The 22331-nt window shown below is 36.7% G+C and overlaps 1 protein-coding gene across 3 annotated transcripts in view; it reads left to right on the forward strand.

The window, feature by feature from the left end:
* LOC150093718 (alanine aminotransferase 1-like) overlaps window positions 1-22331 on the forward strand; it is a 193286-nt gene that overhangs the window by 66609 nt on the left and 104346 nt on the right. For all 3 annotated transcript variants that reach the window (XM_090413040.1, XM_090413043.1, XM_090413042.1), the window contains exon 5: window positions 6787-6917. In XM_090413040.1, the coding sequence (XP_090269166.1) occupies window positions 6787-6917 (131 nt within the window). The remainder of the gene's footprint in view (window positions 1-6786; window positions 6918-22331) is intronic.

The following is a 22331-nucleotide window of genomic DNA, read 5'->3' on the forward strand; positions in this document are numbered from 1 at the left end:
TTCTATTCACCATTACTACTTCTGGCATCGAGAGTGGTTTTCTTGTGTGCATCAAAGTCATCTACCCAAATAGCGTCATCTTCTTTCCCATTATTTCAAGCAAAAATTACCAGTAATTTACAAGACTTGAGATACGTAATGAACAATCCTTCACAAATGACTAATGAGAAGGGAAAGCAGAGCTCGAATTGTAGGCCAGTGGAGCTAGAGCAGACTATGAAGATGTGTATGTGATTGGTGCGGTATTAACAAAAGGTCACGCAATCCAAACACAAAAGAAAGAAAAACAAAAATTGAGTTGGCTCTCATTTCAACAATTGAGTTGAAATGCTACTTCCCTTCAAACAAATTCCATAATATCAGAAACACATTCACTATATATTTCTCAGTTTTAACACATTCACGAATGGGGTGGTGTCAAACAAAACCATGTGTTGCCAGTGCAACACATGGTTTTGTTTGAGTCTATACAGCAGTTTCTGTGGGATGGGACAGGTGATTCGTTAATTAGTGCCATTTTTATCCCAGTGTCTCTAATTGCACTATTTGTTGAGAAATATATCACGCAGCCTGCAAATGTCTCTGTACCTTTTTTTCAGGAACATAATAAAATTAATTGTTTTTCGTGTGTCTGCAGTATAGTAGCTGTTGCGGAGGGAATACTATTTACCGCAGAGACCGAGTTACTATCGTCCCGACGCGAACTTTGGGACAATAGTAACTCGCAATTTGAGTAGGAGAATTCATACATAATTCATATATAATACATAATATGTATTATATACGAGATATAATACATAATATAATTTAATATATACAGTAGACTCTCGACTATCCGGCCTAATGTGCGGAAGGGCAGGCCGGATAACACAAAAGCCGGATAGGCTGGAGTTCTTGGCCTACCTTTTCACACAAATGTGAAAAGGTAGGCTTAAGATGAAAGAGTCAAAACTTACAGTTTTTGAAAACGTCCTTGATAGATGACTGCTTCACCCTTTTAGCCCTCTTCTGCGACACAGTGTCCCTCCACTTACGCAAGCAGATGATATCAGCTGGCGTCACTTTCTCCTGCTCATTAATGTACTGCAGTGCTGCCTCAATCGTCTTGAACCCTTCCGAATGTGGGATGAGATTTTTCCTGTCATCTAAGGATGCCTCCTCCTCTTCTTCTTCCCCCTGTGTCACCACTTCCACAATATCGTTGTCAGTTATTTCATCAACTTCGTCGTTTGACATCCATTCTGCAATGTCCTCTGCATTGACATCGTCACAGCTCGGTACATTTTTGAGCAACGAAACAAGTTTATCGTTTTCATCTTCTATTTTGGTTTCACACACGGGTTCAAGGTTGAAATGTCCACCTTCATGGTCCAAAAGAATTTTCCAAGACTTTACAAGTGATATGTTTCGAATCTCTTTACTAACAATTTACTAACGTAACCAACAACAGTGGCTAACGTATTCCACACTTGTGGACATCTGATACACAACTGACGAAGCTGGAAAATCCGCACTTTGCATGTCTCAACTTGTGTTATGCACATGTCACGTAGGAGGATTGTAGCAGACGCCCGCTTGGCAAAGTAAATTACAGTACGTATTCCTCATTTTATCACGGAGGATTACTGTATTATTATAATTCCCCGTGATAAAATCCGGGCTCCGGATAGTTGAGAGTCTACTGTATATATGTAATTTATTAAGAAATATATAAGTTTAAATTAATTCTTTTTTTCTTAATAATGATTCCATGCGTTAATGATGCATAGCCGAAAATTGCCAACGTACCCTTGAAGACCTTTCATGTACCCCCCGGGGATATGTGTACCACACTTTGAGAAACACTGGTGTAGATGATGCGGTTTGCTGTAGTTGGTGGATTGAGTTGTAGAGTAGGTGCCCTCCCTCGACGAGTCTTTGGACTCCTTGGATGTGTCACATAATAATAATAACTCATTTGCAGCTTAATTAACTTGATGTTAGAAGAAAGAACTGCTGGAGAAGCTTAAGAATGAAAATGGAGTTGCAAAATTTTACACTTGAACTCATGTTTGTAAACTGGCCTCAATTTGGACTCCATATGTGCTGGTATTATTTATATATACTTCAGTACTTGTGCTTGCAAATGTTTATACATTATTTCATTACTGAAACTAGCCACATTCACAAATTAATGTACATTTGTGAGAGAGAGAGAGAGAGTGGTAGTAAAACTGTATTTAAAATGTGCCAATGCATTTTTTAATTGTATTTTGTCTTATATTCAGATTTTGATACGTGTTATTTATCTTTATTATTATTAATAGCAAACTTCAATGGAGTTAACAGATTCATCATGGGAGATGTCTCTCACCCAGCAATACATCTATCACTTGAAACTTAAAGTTGTTTCACACTCATATGATGTAAAGAGACCATGGGAGTATTAGAAAACAGATGTAACCAAAATAAGGATGAAAGCAATTACAGGAATAACCTGCCTTAAGACCTTCACTTTATGACAATCTGCTCATACAATGCTTTTTAATTATGACCAATTTCCACTTATTATATACTGCATTTGCTCATATGACGGTTTTAGCAACATGCTCGCATGAATTAACAACGTGCAATTTTTTGTTAACTTTTGTTTATGATGTCATTGCTTGCTACATCATTCTTTGTTTTGGTTTTTTGTAATGAATGATAAACTGATTATTACTAATAATTTATTTTATTGTTGTTAATAATGGCACATAAAATTCAAAGTAAGGGTGTTGTTGCTTCCAGCGAAAAAAAGATGCATAAACCTGTTACATTATGTACTAAGATTAAAATATAGTGGAATTTAGATTAAATTTAGTGACGATGTTACATTGAACTCTGAGAGAGGCCACAGGCTAACTTACCTTTCACTACTGTTGTCGCAGTTCTTTTAAAATAAGTTTATTGGTGAAGTGAGAAGTACTACAGTAGTTAACACTACAGTTATCCATAAACATGGCAGTTTTATTGAGTAAATGGAAAAACTTTTAAGTGTGGAGGTTGATGACCAAACTGGTTGGCATATTTTCTTATGCCAAGCTATTCAGAATCATTTTTAGGTATGCAAAAATTATTCTAAGTTTATTTAACTGACATAATGCTTTATTTATGTAATTTACGCACATATATAATTTCTTAAAAACATTTATTAAACTCTTACATGCATGTACAAGTGTGTGTGTGGGACATTGAATTGCCATATATCAAAATTCATTATACATTGGTGGCCTGGAACCTAATATGTGATATGACTGGGACATGCCTGTAATTGAACATTAATTAACAATGTTCAGCATTATGTTTTTCAATTGACTGATCGGTTTTTCCAAAGCAAGATAAGAATGCAACTCTCCTTTATTGCCCCTACAACTTCTTTGGTGAAACAAGTTGATCAGATGAAAAACATCTGTTATTACATTAAAAATTATTAAATGAAAATTGAAAATGAAAAACATCTTCAGGTGACTGAGGGAAATCCATTATTGCCTATTTTCAAGAAACAAAATAAAAAAGATAAGGGTAACTAACTATATAGAAAACTATCTAGTAAGAGAACAAAATGAATTTAGAAAGTTTAGAATGATTTTAGAATGGATTAATCACATATTGAAATTTTCATTTTCAGTCTTCACTTTAAAATAATTGTCATCTATTGCTGATCTGTTGTCATAATTGCCAGCCTGGTTGGCCGAGTGGTTAGCATATCCACTCTCCAGCCAAAGGGCTGCAGGTTCGAACCAAATGTGGGCAGGGATGTTTGTCATTGTCTGTGAAAATACTAGTGGTGATAGGCAGTAGATGGCATTGGTATAGATGATGTGATTTACTGTAGTTGGTGGATTTGAGTGGTGGAGATGAAGAGTTGTAGAGTAGGTACCCTCCCTCAATGAGTCTTTGGACTCCTTGGAGGTGTCACATAATAATAATAATTAATAATAAAACAAAACATCATACAAGAAATAAATGAGTATCAGCAAAATTGGCTACACCACATAGAAAGGATGAATAACAATAGGATCCCCAAATTAGTATATAAATATAAATCTACAGGGAGAAGAGACCGTAGACGTCCAAGATTCAGGTGGAAAGATCAACTTCATCTGCAGAGCCAGGAACAGGACATAAATAGCCTATACCTGAATTGCTCAGATGACGATGAATAATAATTAATGATAAGTAACAAATTTGGAAGACATATAACAAATTATCACAAAAAAAACACCAAAAATGTATAGAAAAAGAATAAAATACAACAAAAAAAAAAGGAAATTTGCTGATTGGTTAGCTTATCTGCTTTTCAACCAACAGGCTGTTAGTTTACATCCCTCAGGTGGGCATGGATGTTTATGATTGTCTTTACATGTGATATGAATTTCATCTCCTAGTGTGATACCACTTCTCTGCTTATTGGAGGCCTGAAGAGTTGCTTGAAAAAGTTCCATGTTCTCTAGGGCAGGAATTCAAGACTATGAAAAAATACAAAATTTATAGAAGCCTTTTATAGATGGGAGCTACATAAAAAAAACTAATAATTATCTACCTCTAGTTGGTTGCTGACTATCACTGCCCAGTGAAACTCCATTACTTTGATTATTGGAGATCTGAAATGGCTCGCTTCCGATATTCTGTGAATGTGAAAGCCTTCATGGACATGCTAAATACATTGTACACAGAAAAGTGCAACAGTAAAATGGTTTTGTAGACCAGCTGCTAGATAGCTTGCAAATAGTTCTGCTACCACCTGCTTTTGCAGATCTTGTCTGGATGGAGGCTGAATATTATATTATGGCAAGGAACTATTGAGGTTATACATGGATAGGAGACTGGGTCTGTCCATTGTGGGTGTTACATGAGTCTTCCACCTTTCATTGCATGCATTCTTTATTTAACTCTTCCATTTCACACCAGCAAATTCAACAACATTTTCAGATTAAATTTTATTGAGGTCACAAAAAATAGACCAAAAATACATAAAAAAAACAATAAAAATACAACTAAAAAACCACAAACAATAGCTACATGTTATTGAATGACTCAAAATTTCTTAAACAGTAAGGTCATCTTCTTCATCGACTCTGGTTTCCATTCTCTTTCCACTGATCAAGCTGGTGGAGATGCTGTTATTTTATTTGCTGTTCAGCAATGCCAACACTGATACTCTGTCTGCTCACCAGAATACCAGATAATCCTCACTATCCTGCTAACATCCTTGACCTTTTCTTAACCAGTTTTCCCTCCAAATACATTGTACATGTCACTTCTCCACTTGTTTCTTTTGTCACCAAGCATCCTTTATCCAACTGTTCTCAGTCTTCTGACTTAATCAAATGACTACTGTCTTCTGTACTTTCTATGTTTGAATTATGTTTTTATTTCTCATTTTCCAGTTACTTGCTCAGATTGGATAACAAAACTATTTTTACAGGAATGAAGGCCTTCATCCACTTGCAGTTTCTGACAACTATCCTAGCCTTAGTTCTCCAGCAGGTGTGTCAGGCCAGTCCAAGAAAAAATTTCACCACATCACAAGTGACTCAAAAATTAAATTTGTCTCATAATTAACCTGTACTGCAGTTTGCAATGTCTACAAACATCAAATCCAGATCTGATTTTGAAAGGGCCATGGGCAAAAAAACTTGGTTCTTGCTCAAATGGCAGGTGAGCCATCTGGTCCCTCCTTGTCAAGGCCATTGCAAAAGTACCATAAAGTCTGACTTGCTAGCATCATCCTTCTCCAATTCTTGCATTGATGACTAGAGCAAAGTTCTTCCCCCTTTATGAAGAACTGCATATCTCCCCTAATTTTTTGTTAGAAAGAAATAGCTTAGACACCAAGTCATCTTGCTGCAATAGTTTTTCTTCTGTTATGTGCTAAAAACCTATGCTACAGAATTAACACCTAGCCTATACTGCCTTTTCAATCTTTCTACTCCATTAGCTACTTTACATGATAGAAAAAAAATCTATATTCAGCCCATTAAAAAAATTATAAAAACTATCGTCTTTTTGATTTATCTTCAGTTTTCTTAAAATTATTGAGGTCACTAACAGCCATCACCTGGAGTCCTACCAAGAAATCAGTGACCAGCAATGTGGATTTCATTACTTTTGATCCACAGCCAATCCCTTGGTTTTCACCATCCACTTTTGTATATAAACAATGAAAGCTTTGGAGAAAATCATGTTTTTTTTTTTTTTACTCTTGATATTGAGTTAGATATTTATATGCTTGCTAGTGGGCTCTGCCTCCTGATGCCTATGGTGCCCAATCCCCCGTGTTCCGGACTGGTAGGCCAGTTCTCCTTGAATTCCGATGACTCGAATTTTGAAGACTTGACACTCAGGGTAGCCCTGAGTTTCAAAACATTTCAAATAACTTGACAAAAACGTTACATAAAAATATTACAAAAAAACGTTACAGCCTACATCCGTTTCAAGCCGACGTCACATCCATTTCCAATTTCAACTTGTCATTTTGTATAGAGTAGATTACATCCAATGAGAATAATTCTTTGCTGCTTTGGTTAATTTGTTGTATAAATGAAGAATATTACTACAAAATATATTCTTATCAAAAATACTACTGTTATCTCTGGTGTCTTTTCAACATATCTGAAATATTTTGTCTTTGCTGTCCTTTCAAAAATAAACTAAAATAAAATATTATGAATTAACATGCAGGTGCAAGAATTTTGTACCATTTGTTTTTGTAAACTCTTATATAGATATAAATGCATGCATTTTTTATTACTTATTTTGTAGGATCGTATACAGATAGTACTGGAATCGAAACTGTTAGGAAGCAAGTTGCTCATTTTATTGAAAATCGTGATGGTGTGCCATGTGATTATCAGGATATCTTTATTTCAACAGGTTCTACTAATGCAATTAAAGTATGACTAATTTAAATAAGCATTCAATTTACCTCTTTAAAATGTCTTAATGCAGATTTCTGAATTTCTTTAAAGAATTTTATTTGATTAAAATTAATATCTGTTTATGGAGAGAGAGAGAGACACAGCATAAAGTCAAATATTAAGTTAATTTTTCAATTAACTTAGAGTGGTTTAAATATCAAAATATAGGCATTATTAATATCATTCTGTATGAATTCCATGGAATGTTTGTGCTCAAATTAATAACTTTATTTCATGTAGTAGCAGGGATGAAGGAGAAGGAAAAGAAACCTGTTCTGTGGGTTTCGAGGTGTACGAAGAGACGTTGGGTGGCAGCTGCACATTTTCCAATGGTCTTAGTACTAAGTGGGAGAATTATTAATGCTATTTGAGATGAAAATTTGCCATGGAAATATTTATCTTCTTCTTCTTCTTCTGCAGCTTTTCCCACTTAAGTAGGGTCGCTGTTTGTAATGAATCTCTGCCACAACCTTCTGTCTTGAGCTGTAGCCACATCCAAGTTCTTCATCCTCAAGTCCTCCTCCAATATCTCCTCCCATCTCTTCTTTGGCACTTCCTCCTCTTCTGCACATCCATGCAGATGGATGTGCATCCTCTTCCCACATACTCTTCCTCCCTCCTCATCACATGACCAAACCATCTAAACCTTGCCTCCTGTATCTTTGCTCCTAAGTTCATAACTTTCACCGTTCCCCTTACATAGTCATTTCTCAGACGATCCTTTCTGGTCACACCGCACATCTACCTAAGCATTCTCATCTCCACTACCTCCATCCTGCTGATGTCATTTTTCCTCAGGGCCACAGTTTCCATAGCATACGTCATAGCTGGTCTCACCACTGTCCTGTCGATTTTGCCTTTTAGATTGATCGGCACCCTCTTATTGCATAGCACTCCAGCCATCTCTCTCCAGTTCTTTTATCCTGCATCCCATTTCCTTCGCAGCCTTATCATCCTCTTTCATTGTTGAACCTAAGTATCTAAAGTCACTGACCTTCCTGATGACATTTTCTTCCAGCTCCAGATCTGTCTCCTGGCTGCCATCCACTTTACAACACATATACTCTGTCTTACCTCAGCTCAGTCTCATACCTCTCTCTTCCAGTACTTTCCTCCAACTTTCCAGTTTAGCTACCACTTCTCTCGATTTTGCATACAGCATGATGTCATCTGCATACAACATAGTGTCAAAGGTGCATCTTCTCTCACCTCCTCCCCCGTCACCACCTTCATCACAATATTAAACAGATACAGACTTAATACTGACTCTTGATGCAAGCCAACTGTCACTGGTAAACTTTGTCTCTCCCGGGAAGGTCTGAACTCTTGTCTTCACATTTCTGTACATCTCCTGCACCAGCTTGACATATTTCTCTGGTACCTTCTTCTCCCTCAGACACCTCCAGAATTCTTGCCTTGGCACTCTATCATACGCTTTCTCCAGATCAATGAATACCATACATTGCTCTCGTTGCTTCTCGCGAAACTTTTCCATCATCTGTTGTAACCCATAGATAACATCTGTCATCTATCGACCAGACATGAAGCCAAATTGCTCCTTTGCAATCTCCACCTCCTTTCTCAGTCTTCCATCAAGAACCCTCTCTAGGATTTTCAATGTGTGGGACATCAACTTTATTCCTCTGTAATTCTTAGTCTTGTGCATCCTATTTAATCTTGTAGATGGGGACAAGTGTACTTTCCCTCCATTTCTCGGGTATATTTTCCTGTTGACAAACTTTTATTAACAGGTCCATTCCCCCCCCCCCCCCAGTGCCTTCCATGCCTATACTGGGATCCCGTCAGGGCCCACCGATTTTCCATTCTCCATCCTCTTTATGACCGCCTTCACTTCCACTCTACTAATATTCTGCACCATCCCCCTCATAAGGCTCCCCATTTTCTCTGTGAGTCCTTGCATTTTCTTCATTCAAAAGCCCTTCAAAGTATATTCTCCATCTGTTTCTTATATCCACATTCCTCCTTAATACCCTTCCTCCAGAATCTTTGATCTGCCTCACATGTATGATGTCCTTTGATGCCTTATTCTACATTTTGCCAATCGATAAATCTTTCTCTGTCCTTCCTTTGTTTCTAATTGATCATAAAGGTCTCGATATGCCATGGCCTTCACCTGTGCAACAACTCTCTTGGCTTCTCGCTTTTTATCTCTGTACTCCTCTCTGTCCTCTTCCACTCTTGACTCGTCCCACTTCTGCTTAGCCTTCTTCTTAGCTGTTACTACTGCTTGTACATTATTATTCCACCATCAACCCTCTTGCTCTCTGATCTTTCTGGATGTTTCACAAGTACCTCAATTGCACAGCTTAGAATTGCTTTTGAATTATGTCTCCACCAATCTTGTTAACTTTCTAGTCCATCGAAATCCTCTGTAACACTTTCTCCCTAAAACAGTTCCTCACACTCTCTTCTTTTAAGCAAAACCACTTAATTGTCTTCCTCCCATGGCTTCCAAAGGTTCTTATCTTTGACTTGATTTTTAAAGTCTGTGCACAGCAGCCGGTGTTGCTGTGCCACTTGATCTGTTGAGATTACCTTACAATTTTTTACTGCCTTAAGATATTTTCTTCTAGTCAAAATGTAGTCAATCTGTGAACTGTTGTTGCCACTTCTAAATGTTATCAGATGCTCTTCTCTCTTACAGAAAAAGGAATTCACAATTTCCAAATGAAACGCTACTGCAATGTCTAAAATCCTCTCTCCTTCCTGGTTCATCTCCCACTCCATGGCCACCATGCACCCTTTCATGGTCCCTATTCTGTCTCCCTATGTGTCCGTTTAAGTCTCCTCTGACAATCACCGTCTCGTTTTCTTTCGATTCCCTCATTTCTTCATCTAGCACGTTCCACGTTCCAGAATTCATCTTTCTCTTCTGCTGTACAGCAAACTTGTGGGGCGATAGAATACATTATAGAATACATATAAATTGCAGAGAGCAAATGTTTCTGCAAAAGTGGGAGGAGAGTATTTTTAAGAGAAGGGTCATTAATCACTCTAATTGCTCTTCTCTGTATTGAGTTCAACATTTTGAGAGAGCTCTTAGGGGCCCACTCCAAATGTGAGAACAGTATTGAATACTGCTCTCACATTTGGAGCAGTATTCAATAGCTGGGTGAATTTGTGATTTGTAGAAGGTTAACAGCTGTTCAGAGGTGAAATAACATCTTGAGCAAAAAATAAATCCTAGTTTTTTAGAAGCTGAGGATGTAATGGTTGTAACGTGTTTATGCCAGGAGAGGCATGATGTCAAGGTACTTTCAAGAAGAGAAATCTCATCTTGTCTGGAAATTTGAGTGTTGTCAAAAATAATACTGGGAGAAAATATTCTTTTTTTGCAAGAAATGAGACAGAACTGGGTTTTACTAACATTGAAATTGACGAGGTTATCGGAACCCCATTGAAGGATGGCTTGGAGATCAGAATTGAGGCTGTGGTGGTTGATGTTTTGTAAGTTGAGGTGAGTTGTGTAGAGTAAGGTTTATCAAATGTAAGGGAGGAATGCAGTGTACTCTCATCTATAAAACTGTGTATTGGATTGGAGGCCAATTGAAGTAGGTCATTGATATATAGAAGGAAGAGGATTAGTGAGAGAACAGAACCTCGTGGAATAGTTGAATGGTGAAAGGATAAGGAACCATCTACCATGACACCTAGTGTGCACCCAGACAGAAAGCTGGCAATCCAGCTGCAGAGGTCCTTAAAATAGACCAAATGATGGGAGTTTGCTTAGTGAGCCTTTGTGCTAGACCCAGTGAAAAGCTTTGGTGATATCAAGTGCATTCTTATATTCTTGAATTTTAATGCCATATACTGATACATAATTGAATATTAATGCCAGGTTGCTTTATAATATCATCATCATCATCTTGCTTATGATTCTGCTGTTGATATTATTATCCACTCACTTTGAATTTTCCTCAGAATTCTTATTACTGGTGTCTAGTCTCTGATCAGTTGCTTTATTTCTAATCCGTCTCTTGAGTTTCATAGGTTACGTACATACTGTTTACTATACTACCTTCTTTTACAGTGTTACTTCTGACATTGCCAACATCTGTCTTTAATTCTGTTGATGCTAAGTTTGAGTTTGTTCCAATAGCCAACTTTTCACAGTTTCCCCCTCATTCTCTGACAAAAATAGAGGTAGGCAGGGACTTACTTAACTGGCACCCCATCTTCCATGGAATTTCATCATATTGTTTTGTACTGTCATTTTTGTTTATTATTTATTTGTTCATTATCCATCAGGTCATAAGTTCTAGTTGGCTCTTAGCATTCCTTACAGGCCATGTAGTACTTCTCTCAGTTAGCTAGCTTTTGCCCTAAATTAACTCCTAGCTAGTAATGATGTAAACATAAGTGTACAATACTATGATAGAGTATCTTGTACATCCCATGAAGGCACATATTCCATATTTGATGATGATGATGATGATATTAAAAAAAAAAAAAAAATCTGCTAGAGGATAGTAAGTTGTGTAGTGTTAGAAAGAGCTCTGGAAAGATAAGCATTATTTTGAATAATAATTGCCAATATTTCATGAATTTTAGGGGTTGTACTATTTATTTTGATAACGAAGTGTGTCTGCATGATTTTTGGTGTGATTTCTGCCTGATTTATTAGTTTAAATTGCCTTTTTTAAATAACACAATGGCGGTCACGAGGTCAACAACGTGGGGATTGACTGATGTGACTAGGTGTCACTGCAAAAATCGAGTGGCATTAACGACATAGACTTTTCAAAAATGATTCAATGTCATGAGTGCAATATGTATGTATGTATGGTGGAGTGTACAAGCTGTGTTTGTGGAGGGGGAGAGAGAGACTGAAGGAGAGAAGAGAGAAAGTATGGATATGTTGAAAGTGTGATATATTATTAGACCATGAGGCAAACAATGCAAAACTGACTGAAAAGATAGAAGATGGTGTACATGAAAGAAACAGAAACAAAACGAAAGCACTGAGGGAGTGAAAGAATGCAATGAAAGATGTAGAAGAAAAAGTTAGTGATAAGGGAGTGAAAGAAAGTATGAATGAAGAAATGGAAGTAAGGTGCAGCAGAACAAGAGGTAGCAAGACTGCAGGAGTGATAGAGTGAAATTGTCAGAATGCAAGATTTAATGAAACAGTTATTAAAAATAAAAAATGAAATGAGGAATATGTGGAGTTTAGAAGTCTATTGGAAACTAATGAAAGTTTGGAGAATAGAATGAAAGAAAAAAGAGTAAAAGAGAGTGATTCCAAGATAGTAGTATATGGAGATTCCATAGTTAGAGGACTAGTTATGTACTGACAGAGTACATAAGGTCTGCTATCCAGGACGGAGAATGAGTAGGATAATTAAGGCATTGGACATGAAGGACCAAGCAAGAGAATTAGTCATGATTGTGGGAACAAATGATCTAAGTGGACATGAGGAGGATGTGAGGACGAATATCAGAAGGCTATTGAGAAGAGTGAAAGATAATAGTGTAGTAGGAAAAGTTGTCGGTGTGTTGCCGAGGTATGATGATGAGTTGCGACTGAGAGCCAAAATAATGAATGATATGCTACTGGAGATGTGTGAGGGGAAGGGCGTACAGTTTGTGGATGCATGGCATATGTTGAGTGAAGAATGAAATTATACAGGCTGATGGATTACATTTGAATGGCTTTGGAGTGAGTGTACTGGAGAAAGTGTTGCAGGATGGAAGTACAGTGTGTGATACATGCAAGAGATCAAAAGAAAGAGATGAAGGGGAAAATCAGGAAAGTTGTATTGAAGAGACAGAAGGTCTTGGCAGTGGAAATAGTAGTAGTGTGAGAAATGAAGAGAGAGAATGAGAATGCAAGAGGAACAGGGAAACATAGTATAGGGAGAGTGGATGTTGAAAGTTGCAGTGAATGTGTGTATTAAGCTGGAGTATATTGTGATGTGGGTGGGGAAGTTGAGACTGAGCTGATATATGTGGTAAGTGATTATAAAGGTGATTGAGCAGGTGTGGTGGGGAAATCACAACCAATAAGTGACTTGAATAGGACTGGCTATAGACTGAAAAAGAACTGCTGTGTTTGTTTACAAATGCCAGAAGTATCAAAAATAAGGGGGATGAAATGGTTTCAGTGATTGAGTTTATTCACCCCGAAATCATTGGAATAAATGAAACATGGTTGAATGGAGATGATATTGTAATGGGAATAGAAATGGAAGGATACAGTGTTTTTCACGTGGATAGAAAGGGCAAGAAGGGAAGGGGAGTGCTACTGATGATAGTAGGGGAATTAAGTCCACATAAAGTAGACATGAAAGAAGGAAATAGTGGAAATGATTGAAGCAGTGTGGAATCATGAGGAACTTAAGTGTAAAGAACATAGGAAAGGATGACTTAATTGTGAATGAGCAGGAGGTATTTGAGGAAATAAATAAACTTGATGTTAATAAGGCGATAGGATTTGATGATATCACCATGCATCTTAAGGGAATATTTCAGGGAATTGGTAGTAGCACTGGCATGCCTGTTTAATAAGTTTTACAACAGCACAAGTTCCAAGGAGTGGAAGGAGGGTTGAGAGGAAGACATATTTAGTTGGAAGTTGCTATAGGCCTGGGAGGGTGGTGATGATGAAATGTATAAACAACTTGCATTAGTGAACAAAGGTAGAGTAATTATTATGGGTGATTTTAATTATGGCAGTATAGATTGGAATGAAGAGATGGTATTTGGGAATAAGGAAAATGAATTTCTCAAGTTCTTCAGAGATAACTATCTCAGGCAGCATGTGAAGGAGGGCCCGCGAGGATCGAGAATTCTAGATCCGATCGTTTCATCAGAGGATGTAATTGTGAGAGGGGTTTCACACTTTCCTTCAGTAGGTGAAAGTGATCATGAAGTGATCTAGGTTGTGGCTAGTCATATGTAGACTTTTGTGAGGAAAGAATATATATGTGGAATTATAAGGCTGTAATTATGACAAGCTCAGGAGACAGCTTGAAGCTATAACATGGAACGAGGAGTTGAGCAGTAAGGAAATAAATGCTGCTTCAGAACTGACAAAGAAATACATAACATCATCAATGTGTGAATGTATTCCGAATGCCAAAAGACTGAATAAGGTAGGCGTAAAATGGATGAATGTGGAGCTTAAGCATGAAATCTGAAAAAAAGAAGGTACTTTAGTTGAAGTACAAGATGAGTAATGGTAATAATCATTTACATGATGAGTATAAAGAACAAGCCAGGAGGATGACTAGGTTAGTAAAGGGAAACAAAAGTGCAGTATGAGCAGAAATTGGCAAACCAGGTGAAGAAAAATCCTAAGGAGTTTTTTAGATATGTGGCAAGTAGAAGGAAGAATGATCATGGTAAGATGATGTGAATGGATGAAAGTGCTACAGAAGACATTGTTGAGGTATTCAGTGATCAATTTATAAGGGTGTTTCATCCTTATCAGGTGGAATCATGAGGAACTTAAGTGTAAAGAACATAGGAAAGGATGACTTAATTGTGAATGAACAGGAGGTATTTGAGGAAATAAATAAACTTGATGTCAATAACTTAAATAAAATAAAGAGCCAGTAGGCTTCACTTCGGTGATGTAACATTATTTAAATTAAGGGGATATTAAATCCCACATTATTTCAAAGGCGAATAAGAAACTTTACTTCATCAGAACTTTACCCACCTTTGCTACGAGTTGCCCTAGTGTTGAACTATGTGCTTTAGCTTACGCTACAATCCGCCAAAACTTTTATAGTTTACTATATTCGACATGAAACTCTTTGATTCCGATCTTTGAGTTTTTTATTCGGATTTGAAGTAACGTGAGATTTAATATCCCCTTAATTTAAATAATGTTACATCGCTGTAGTGAAGCCTATTGGCTCTTTTATTTTATTTAAGTAATTTATGGATGCACCTTTTTTGACAACTCGTATAGCAAAGTATATAAGTTCTTTTCGCTATAACCTCAGTATTACCTGGTCTACCTACTCACCGATGAGACCTCAATAAAGGTCGAAACCGGTTTGGGTAGTGACCTTCAACCATAATGTATAACATCATACATCTCCTAGGAGATGTGTTTTACATTATGGGTAATACTAAGAATAGTGATCAGAACTTTACCCACCTTTGCTACGAGTTGCCCTAGTGTTGAACTATGTGCTTCAGCTTATGCTACAATCTGCCGAAACTTTTATAGTTTACTATATTCGGCATGAAACTCTTTGATTCCGATCTTTGAGTTTCTTATTCGGCTTCGAAATAATGTGGGATTTAATATCCCCTTAATTTAAATTGATGTCAATAAGGCTATAGGATTTGAGATTTGGTAAGTAACAATGGGATGCGAAGTATACACTTAGTGGGGAAACTTTAAAGGAAGTAGAGGAGTTGGGAGATCTAGGAGTGATGGTGGACAGGGAACCAAAATTCAGGGGCCACATTGCACAATTTGTGAAGATGTCACATCTGATAATGGCAATGATATGGAGGAACCTAACATGCAGAAATAGAGATTATGATGCCATTGTATAAGGCCCTGATCAGGCTTCATATAGATTATTGTGCAGACTTTGTCGCTGGGTTTTCATAGTGGCAAGGATATGTTGGAAAGGGTCCAGAGAAGATTCACAAAGGTGGTAAGTGGTCTTTGGAATGTGGAGTACTAGGACAGATTGAGAGAATGTAAGTTGTAGAGCCTCATGAATAGGAGGAACTGGGTGGGGGATATGATTAAGACATACAAGCTAGTCAGGGGTTGTTATCAGGTTGACATGGAAGAGATTTTTCATAGAATGGCAGGGGGGGGGGTAGATCAAGAGGCCATCACTAGAAACTGTATAAGGAGGGTGTGAGCAGAGGAGCAGGTTCTTTGCATGGTTAGTGGTTAGTGAGTGGAATGCATTGCCTGAGTGTGTTGTGAATGTAGACACACTGAATCAGCTTAACTACCTTACTGGTCATTATGGATCAAATATGCATCCTCATACGCTTCGTATTCATCATATATTTCAATGTAATATCAATGGTATTACAATTTTAATATGCACTTCGCATCCATGGTAACTTGGACGTATATACGTCCTGGCCGGTAGCATGGTTAAAGCACAGTTGGATGAGCATTGTGTGCAATAGTGTGTATCTCCCATGATGAGTTTCTGACTCCATGGAAGTCAGATGTTAATAAGTTTTGTACTTGGATTGATGTCTTGTTGAATATGTTTTATATATTCAGCTAGCTTCCTGCTGAACTAGCCTTACTTATTCTTTTACATGTCTCAATATTTAATCCCTTTATTACAGTGTGCCAAAGTAGCTAAAATGTTATTTGTTCTAATAATTCACTATTGAAAATACTGGTCATATTTTTTATTTTCCAATATACCCTTTTGCTGAGTTTCAGGCTATATTTATTACATCGTTTATTTAATTTTGTTAATTAGCCTTCAAGACTTATAGCAGATTCAGTTTAAGAGGGGGATACTAAATAGAGATTATGGATGAATTTTATTACCCAGTGTGAGATCATCCTGCCTAACATGTTTAGCTATCTTATAAGACTAATTGCTTCTTATGCAGTGAGATGTCAGTTTTATTTTATATATGTAATGACAATCCCAGTTAATCCAATTCACAGTAAAATTGAATGCTTCATGGTATGTTTGTTACCCCCCCCACATATATTATTATCCCAGTTAATCCAATTCACAATAAAACTGCAAAACAATATGCACTTTCTATGTTTGTTACACACACATACATAACATATTATATTTGGTTATATCAGCTCAACATACAAGAGATCCCATGATTAATGTCTTGAAGACCTGAGGGTTGTGATTATGAGAAAAACAGTATGAAGAAGACTGTTCCAAAGAGCAGAGCTGTAGGTTACGAAGGAGGAGGATGAGAAATTGGTTTGAGTTTGGAGCTGAACTACTGTGAACCAGCAGCTGCTCATGTTTATTCTAGATTAGAAGAAAGTAGAGGAATGTTAGTGGCTGTTGGTGGAGCACTGTTCATGGAAATACCTGTAGAAAAGACATGATGTGGCAAAAGAGCATCTGTGGGAAAGCAACTTGAGAGAGAGAGGGGGGGGGGGTCATCAGTTAAGTGGATTGCTCTTTTCTGAATACAATCATATATTCTGATGTTGGGCAGATTTACTTTATAAAGCATCAGGAGTTGAGCAGGAGAGAAGCCCTGCTTAGAACAGAAAAAAGAATACCAAGTTTTTTTGTTTTTTTTTCCCAGCAGAAGAGGCTGTGGACCTGATGTGCTTGTACCAAGACAGGCTAATGGAAAAGTCAACCCAAGAAGAGAGCATTGACTAAATCACATTAAAAATGAAGATACTATAAATGAACCTGACATTATTAGCATTCGAGAATGTGCGAGTAGAGTTAATATAAGATGGTATTAGCACTTAAATAGAATGGAAGAGGAAAGTTTTCAAAATTGGTGTTAGACAACCATGATTGCAGGGGATAAAAAAACAAACAAGGAAAGCAATATATAGATGGAGTGGTACAGTTAGGAATGCTTTAGAGGGTCAAAATATATGAGATGATCAATTTTAACCCTTTATTTAAAGTTTTCTCTTAGGCATCGTGACTTTACAGTTGATCTGTTCACATGCCAATAAGAGTTTCCACCCAATTGTTGTCATTACTGTTTCCAGGCAACATTCATCTTCGTGGATGCACAGTGAAACACTTTTTTGAATCATGTTTTTGCCAACAAATGGTGCTACTCTGTTCGTTGTGATGAGAAGGAGTGGGAAACAGAAGAGAAGTGTCACCATTTTTTTTTTTTGTTTTGCGATATAGGAATTGTAACAAAGTTAGTGTTATGTTTTCTTGATTTATAAATAGCTGAGTGTCATTTTCAAAGTGTTTTTTTTTTTTTTTGCTATGAGAGAGATGAGTGGGAAAATTGTGTTTTCTGCAATGTTGCTTCCGGTTAGCATTGCCATTACAGTAACTGTCTAGGAGATTACCTACTACTGTAGTTATAATCAAAGAACAAAGGTATGTTAACTTTTAGTGCTGTTTCTTTTTATGGAAAAATACAATTTGAGCAACTGTCTTGCCATCACCAAATCCAAATATTTCAGATTGAGATAATTCAAATTCTGAATGATTGATTTAACAAAGAGAGCTACTTTATTAAAGAGAAATGGGAGACCGAAAGACAGTGCTAAAACAATTCGAGCTTCACATCACAGATGCAAGCAAATAAAATAAAGACAAGAAGACCATCAGTAGGTCAACCTGTGCCAAAGAAGAAGGCAGTACTGCCAGTACCCATACAGGATGTAGAGTATGATTAGATGGATCATTGGCCAATTCATGGGGCAAAATGTCAATGCCAATATTGCAAAAATGGATTTTCAACTGTAAGATGTACAAAATGTAATTTAGTGTTGTGTTTTGTGTCTACAAGAAATTGTTTCGTTGATCTGCATACAAAGAAATTAAATTATGCTATCAGACACATTCAGCAACTGTCATGTCAGTTTTAAGTTATGGATTTCATAACCATAACTTAAAATTATTATCATCATCATCATCAAATTCCTGCCATGTACCCTCAAGGGGGTGTACAGGATATGATAGTACTACATGAAAAATTTACATCATTACTAACTTCCTATCTACAATTTTCCTTCAAATCAGTCCGTTACTCCAACATTATCAGATCTTATATTTCTATCGTCTAAGGCACTTTGTATCGTATCAATCCACCTATATCTTGGTCTTCCTCTGGGTCGTTTTTCTGCCAACATGGCAGAGAACACTTGTTTTGCTAATCTTTCCTCTCCCATTCTGTTTAAGTGACCATACCACCTGAGATTAGCTCTGCTCGCACATTGCTGGATGCTGACAATGTCAAGTTCTTTCCTAATATCCTCGTTTTTAATATGATATTGCCATTGATGCCATCTGTTCACGCCTCTAATCTTTCTCAGGACTCTCATATCTATGGTCTCTAGTCTTTGGTCAAGTGTTTTATTTCTGACCCAGCTCTCAGATCCACAAGTTAAAACTGGTTTGAACACTGTCTTGTATACAGCTAATTTAATGTTCCAACTAATTTCTCTCCTATTCCATATGAATTTGTTCAATTTACTTCCTATTATACCAGCATTGTTGATCATGTTGTTTATTTGCATATTTAATTTACCATCTTCACTAAAAATCGTGCCTAAGTAGCTGAAATGTTTTACTTGTTCTATGGATTCTCCATTCAAAATACAGCTGATATTTTCAATGATTCTGCCTATTTTCATTGTCTTTGTCTTTTTATTGCTAACCTTCATACCATATCTATTACAACAGCTATTCAATTTAGTCAGAGAATCTTGCAGACTTGTAGCGGATTTATTTAGAAGTATAACATCATCCGCATAAAGCAAAGAGCTGACATTAAAATTTTGATATCATGTTTAATAGAATTTTCTTTCATAATCCATATAGATAATGAATAACTGAGGGGATAATATACATATTATCCCCTCAGTTATTCATTATTCTCTGGTGTGAGACAAGGATATTATCCTTGTCTCACACCAGATTTAACATTAAACCATCTTCCTGTACTTCCTTCAATCCCAACTGCTGACTTAAAACTCAAATAAAGACTAAGTACTACTTGATATAATGCCCCATTGACGCCATATAACTGTAGCGTATTGAATAGCTTCTCTCTTGGCACCTTGTCATACCTTTTCCAGATTGACAAAACTTAAATACAGATCTTTATTATATTCCCATGATTACTCAACTATTTGTCATAAAGTGAAGATCTGATCCTGACAGCCTCTATTCGGCCTGAATCCAGTTTGTTCTTCACTAAATATTTTCTTCCACAATTCTTCTTAACCATTTCTCAAATATACTTGCATAAATCTTACCAGGAATACTCAGTAGGAAAATACCTCTGTAATTCTCATATTCAGTTTTAGTTCCATTTTTATATATGGGCACTATGAGAGCTCTACTCCAATCATCGGGAATTCATCCCTCTGTCCAGGCCTTCTAAACTATGCAGTGCAGCCACTGTAAGACTTTTATACCACCATACTTCAGCATTTCTGGTTGAATATCATTTACTCCTGCTACCTTTCCAAATTTCGAGCCTTTGGTATCTTTTTCTACTTCAAGTATGGATATGTATTCCTGACTGTATGCCTGCTGAATGTTTTTTACCACTGTGCTGTTACTGTTTGTTTCATTTAGCAATTTTTTGAAGTAATTACTCCATACTTCAAGGATATCTTTTTCTTCCATTTTCATGTCACGTTTATCATCTCTGACTCCTTTTACAGCACTCTTTCCTCCATTTCTAAGCTTCTTCAACAACCTCCAGAATCTTTTGCCACCTTCTTGATATTTATTTTGTATGTTCTTGCCAAAGTCCTCCCATGACTTTTATTTAGCTAGTTTTACACAGTGTTTAGCTTTCTTACATTTATCTCTGTATTATCTAATAGCACAAACTGACTTATTTGCCAGGAACTTTTGATATGCTTTCTTCTTTTCCTTCACTTCCTCTTTAATTTCCTGTGTCCATCATGGAGTTCTGATTTTTCTCTCCTTGCAGACAACCTCACCACATGCCCCACTGGCTGAATCATCAGGGTTTTCTTGAAGGCTTGACACTGAATCTTCAAGGTGTAGTTCCTGTTCTCAAACTCTTCCTTTTTTTTTTTTTTTTTTTTTTTTTTTTTTTTTTTTTTTTTTGAATAATGTTTGTGTATTTTAGTCTACAGTTCACACCTGAGAGCTGTTCAACTTTTATTCACTTTAAAACTTTCTTACATGTTATGCTTTTCGATATGAAATTCAATTTTATCCTGTTCATCACTAAATAGTGATAACTTCCAATTTCAAATCCTCTGTACACTCTGATGGCCTGCACCAGGGAGAAAACATCACTATCAACAATAACATAGTCAACGAGACTTTTCTTATTCCTAGCCTCTTCTCTCCATGTGAATTTGTGCACATTTTTATGTTGGAGCATGGTGTTAGTAATAACCAGTCCATGTCCTGAACAGAAATCCAACAGGTATTTGCCATTATTATTAGCTTTGCTCTTTTCTCCAAATTTTCCCAAAATATTTTTGTATGTCTGACAATCATTTCCTACTCTGCTGTTTAGATCCCCAACAAGGGCCAACTTTTCTTTTTGCATTGTGTCAATTGCTTTCTCTGAAGCCTCAAAAAATTCCTCTACTTCTATCTTAGTAGAACCTTCTGTGGGACCATGGGCACAAATGTGTCATTGTCCAGTTTCCCATTCTGATATTTGCCCACATCACTCAACTTGAGACTGCCTGTCATCCAAGAAGATTAGTCTCGTATTTAGTGCTGAATACTATGGCTACTCCTTCTTTTCGTTGATTCTCATTGCCTGAATATAACATTTTGTATTTATTGCTCAGAAAGATCTCACCAGTTTTTCTTTTTTTTTTTCAGTCACTCCTATTATGTTGATCTGGTACTTCTCTAATTCCTCAGCTAGCTCCATTTCTTTGCCATTCATGCTTCTTATGTTGATAGTACCAATCTTTAACTCTGGCGATGTTGAATTGGGTGTATTTTCAGAAATGTGGCCTTGTTTATCCGGCAACACCCCAGCCGGCATGAAATTTTATCACGTTGTACCATCATTTTGTATTTTGGTTTAAGCCAATAAGAATACAATTTGGTTGGCTAAATCCCAGATTGCCAGGCCATCCTCATTCGTTCAGTATCCAGGTAGGTACCGAGCAAGGTGAACCACGAGAAGGTGAGGATTGGACATTAGTTCAGATACTCTGGTCGCCTCTCCACATTCCTTTATCCTTGTTTCACCCTGTTGAAACAAGGATAAAGGAATTTGATCCTTAAACACTCCAACTTAAAATTATGATTATGAAATCCAATCTAGGTAGGTTGTGGGCCTTTAAAGATCTGTAAGTACCACAGATTATTACTATTTGTATTTGGTTCACTTGTTGAGTTTATGCACCATAATATTCATGACGTGCAAATTATGATGATTCAACAGTATTTGACAAAAAAAATCTGTTGATTATTTACAGGAATAATCCTACAGAAAATGCAAAATACAAAACACACACACAGATAATTATAAATTAGGGGTGTTTCATAATAATGTTCTTGTTACACTGAAACCCATCTTCACATATGACATCACAATAATGATCTAGAGCATTTTCGACTTATGCATGCTTTCAATAGTTTATTTATATACTGTCATTTGTGACATCATTTTTATATTATTGTGCTAAATTTTGCCACTAAAATTGCCCTCGATTAAAACTAAAATTGAGTACCTTGACAAATTTTAGTAGAAATTCTAAATACCCAACTCTAT

Source organism: Typopeltis vanoorti, chromosome 23 (assembly GCF_054136105.1).
Source record: "Typopeltis vanoorti isolate ZY-2024b chromosome 23, IOZ_Tvanoo_1.0, whole genome shotgun sequence".
In the NCBI taxonomy this organism is placed as follows: Eukaryota; Metazoa; Arthropoda; class Arachnida; order Uropygi; family Thelyphonidae; genus Typopeltis; species Typopeltis vanoorti.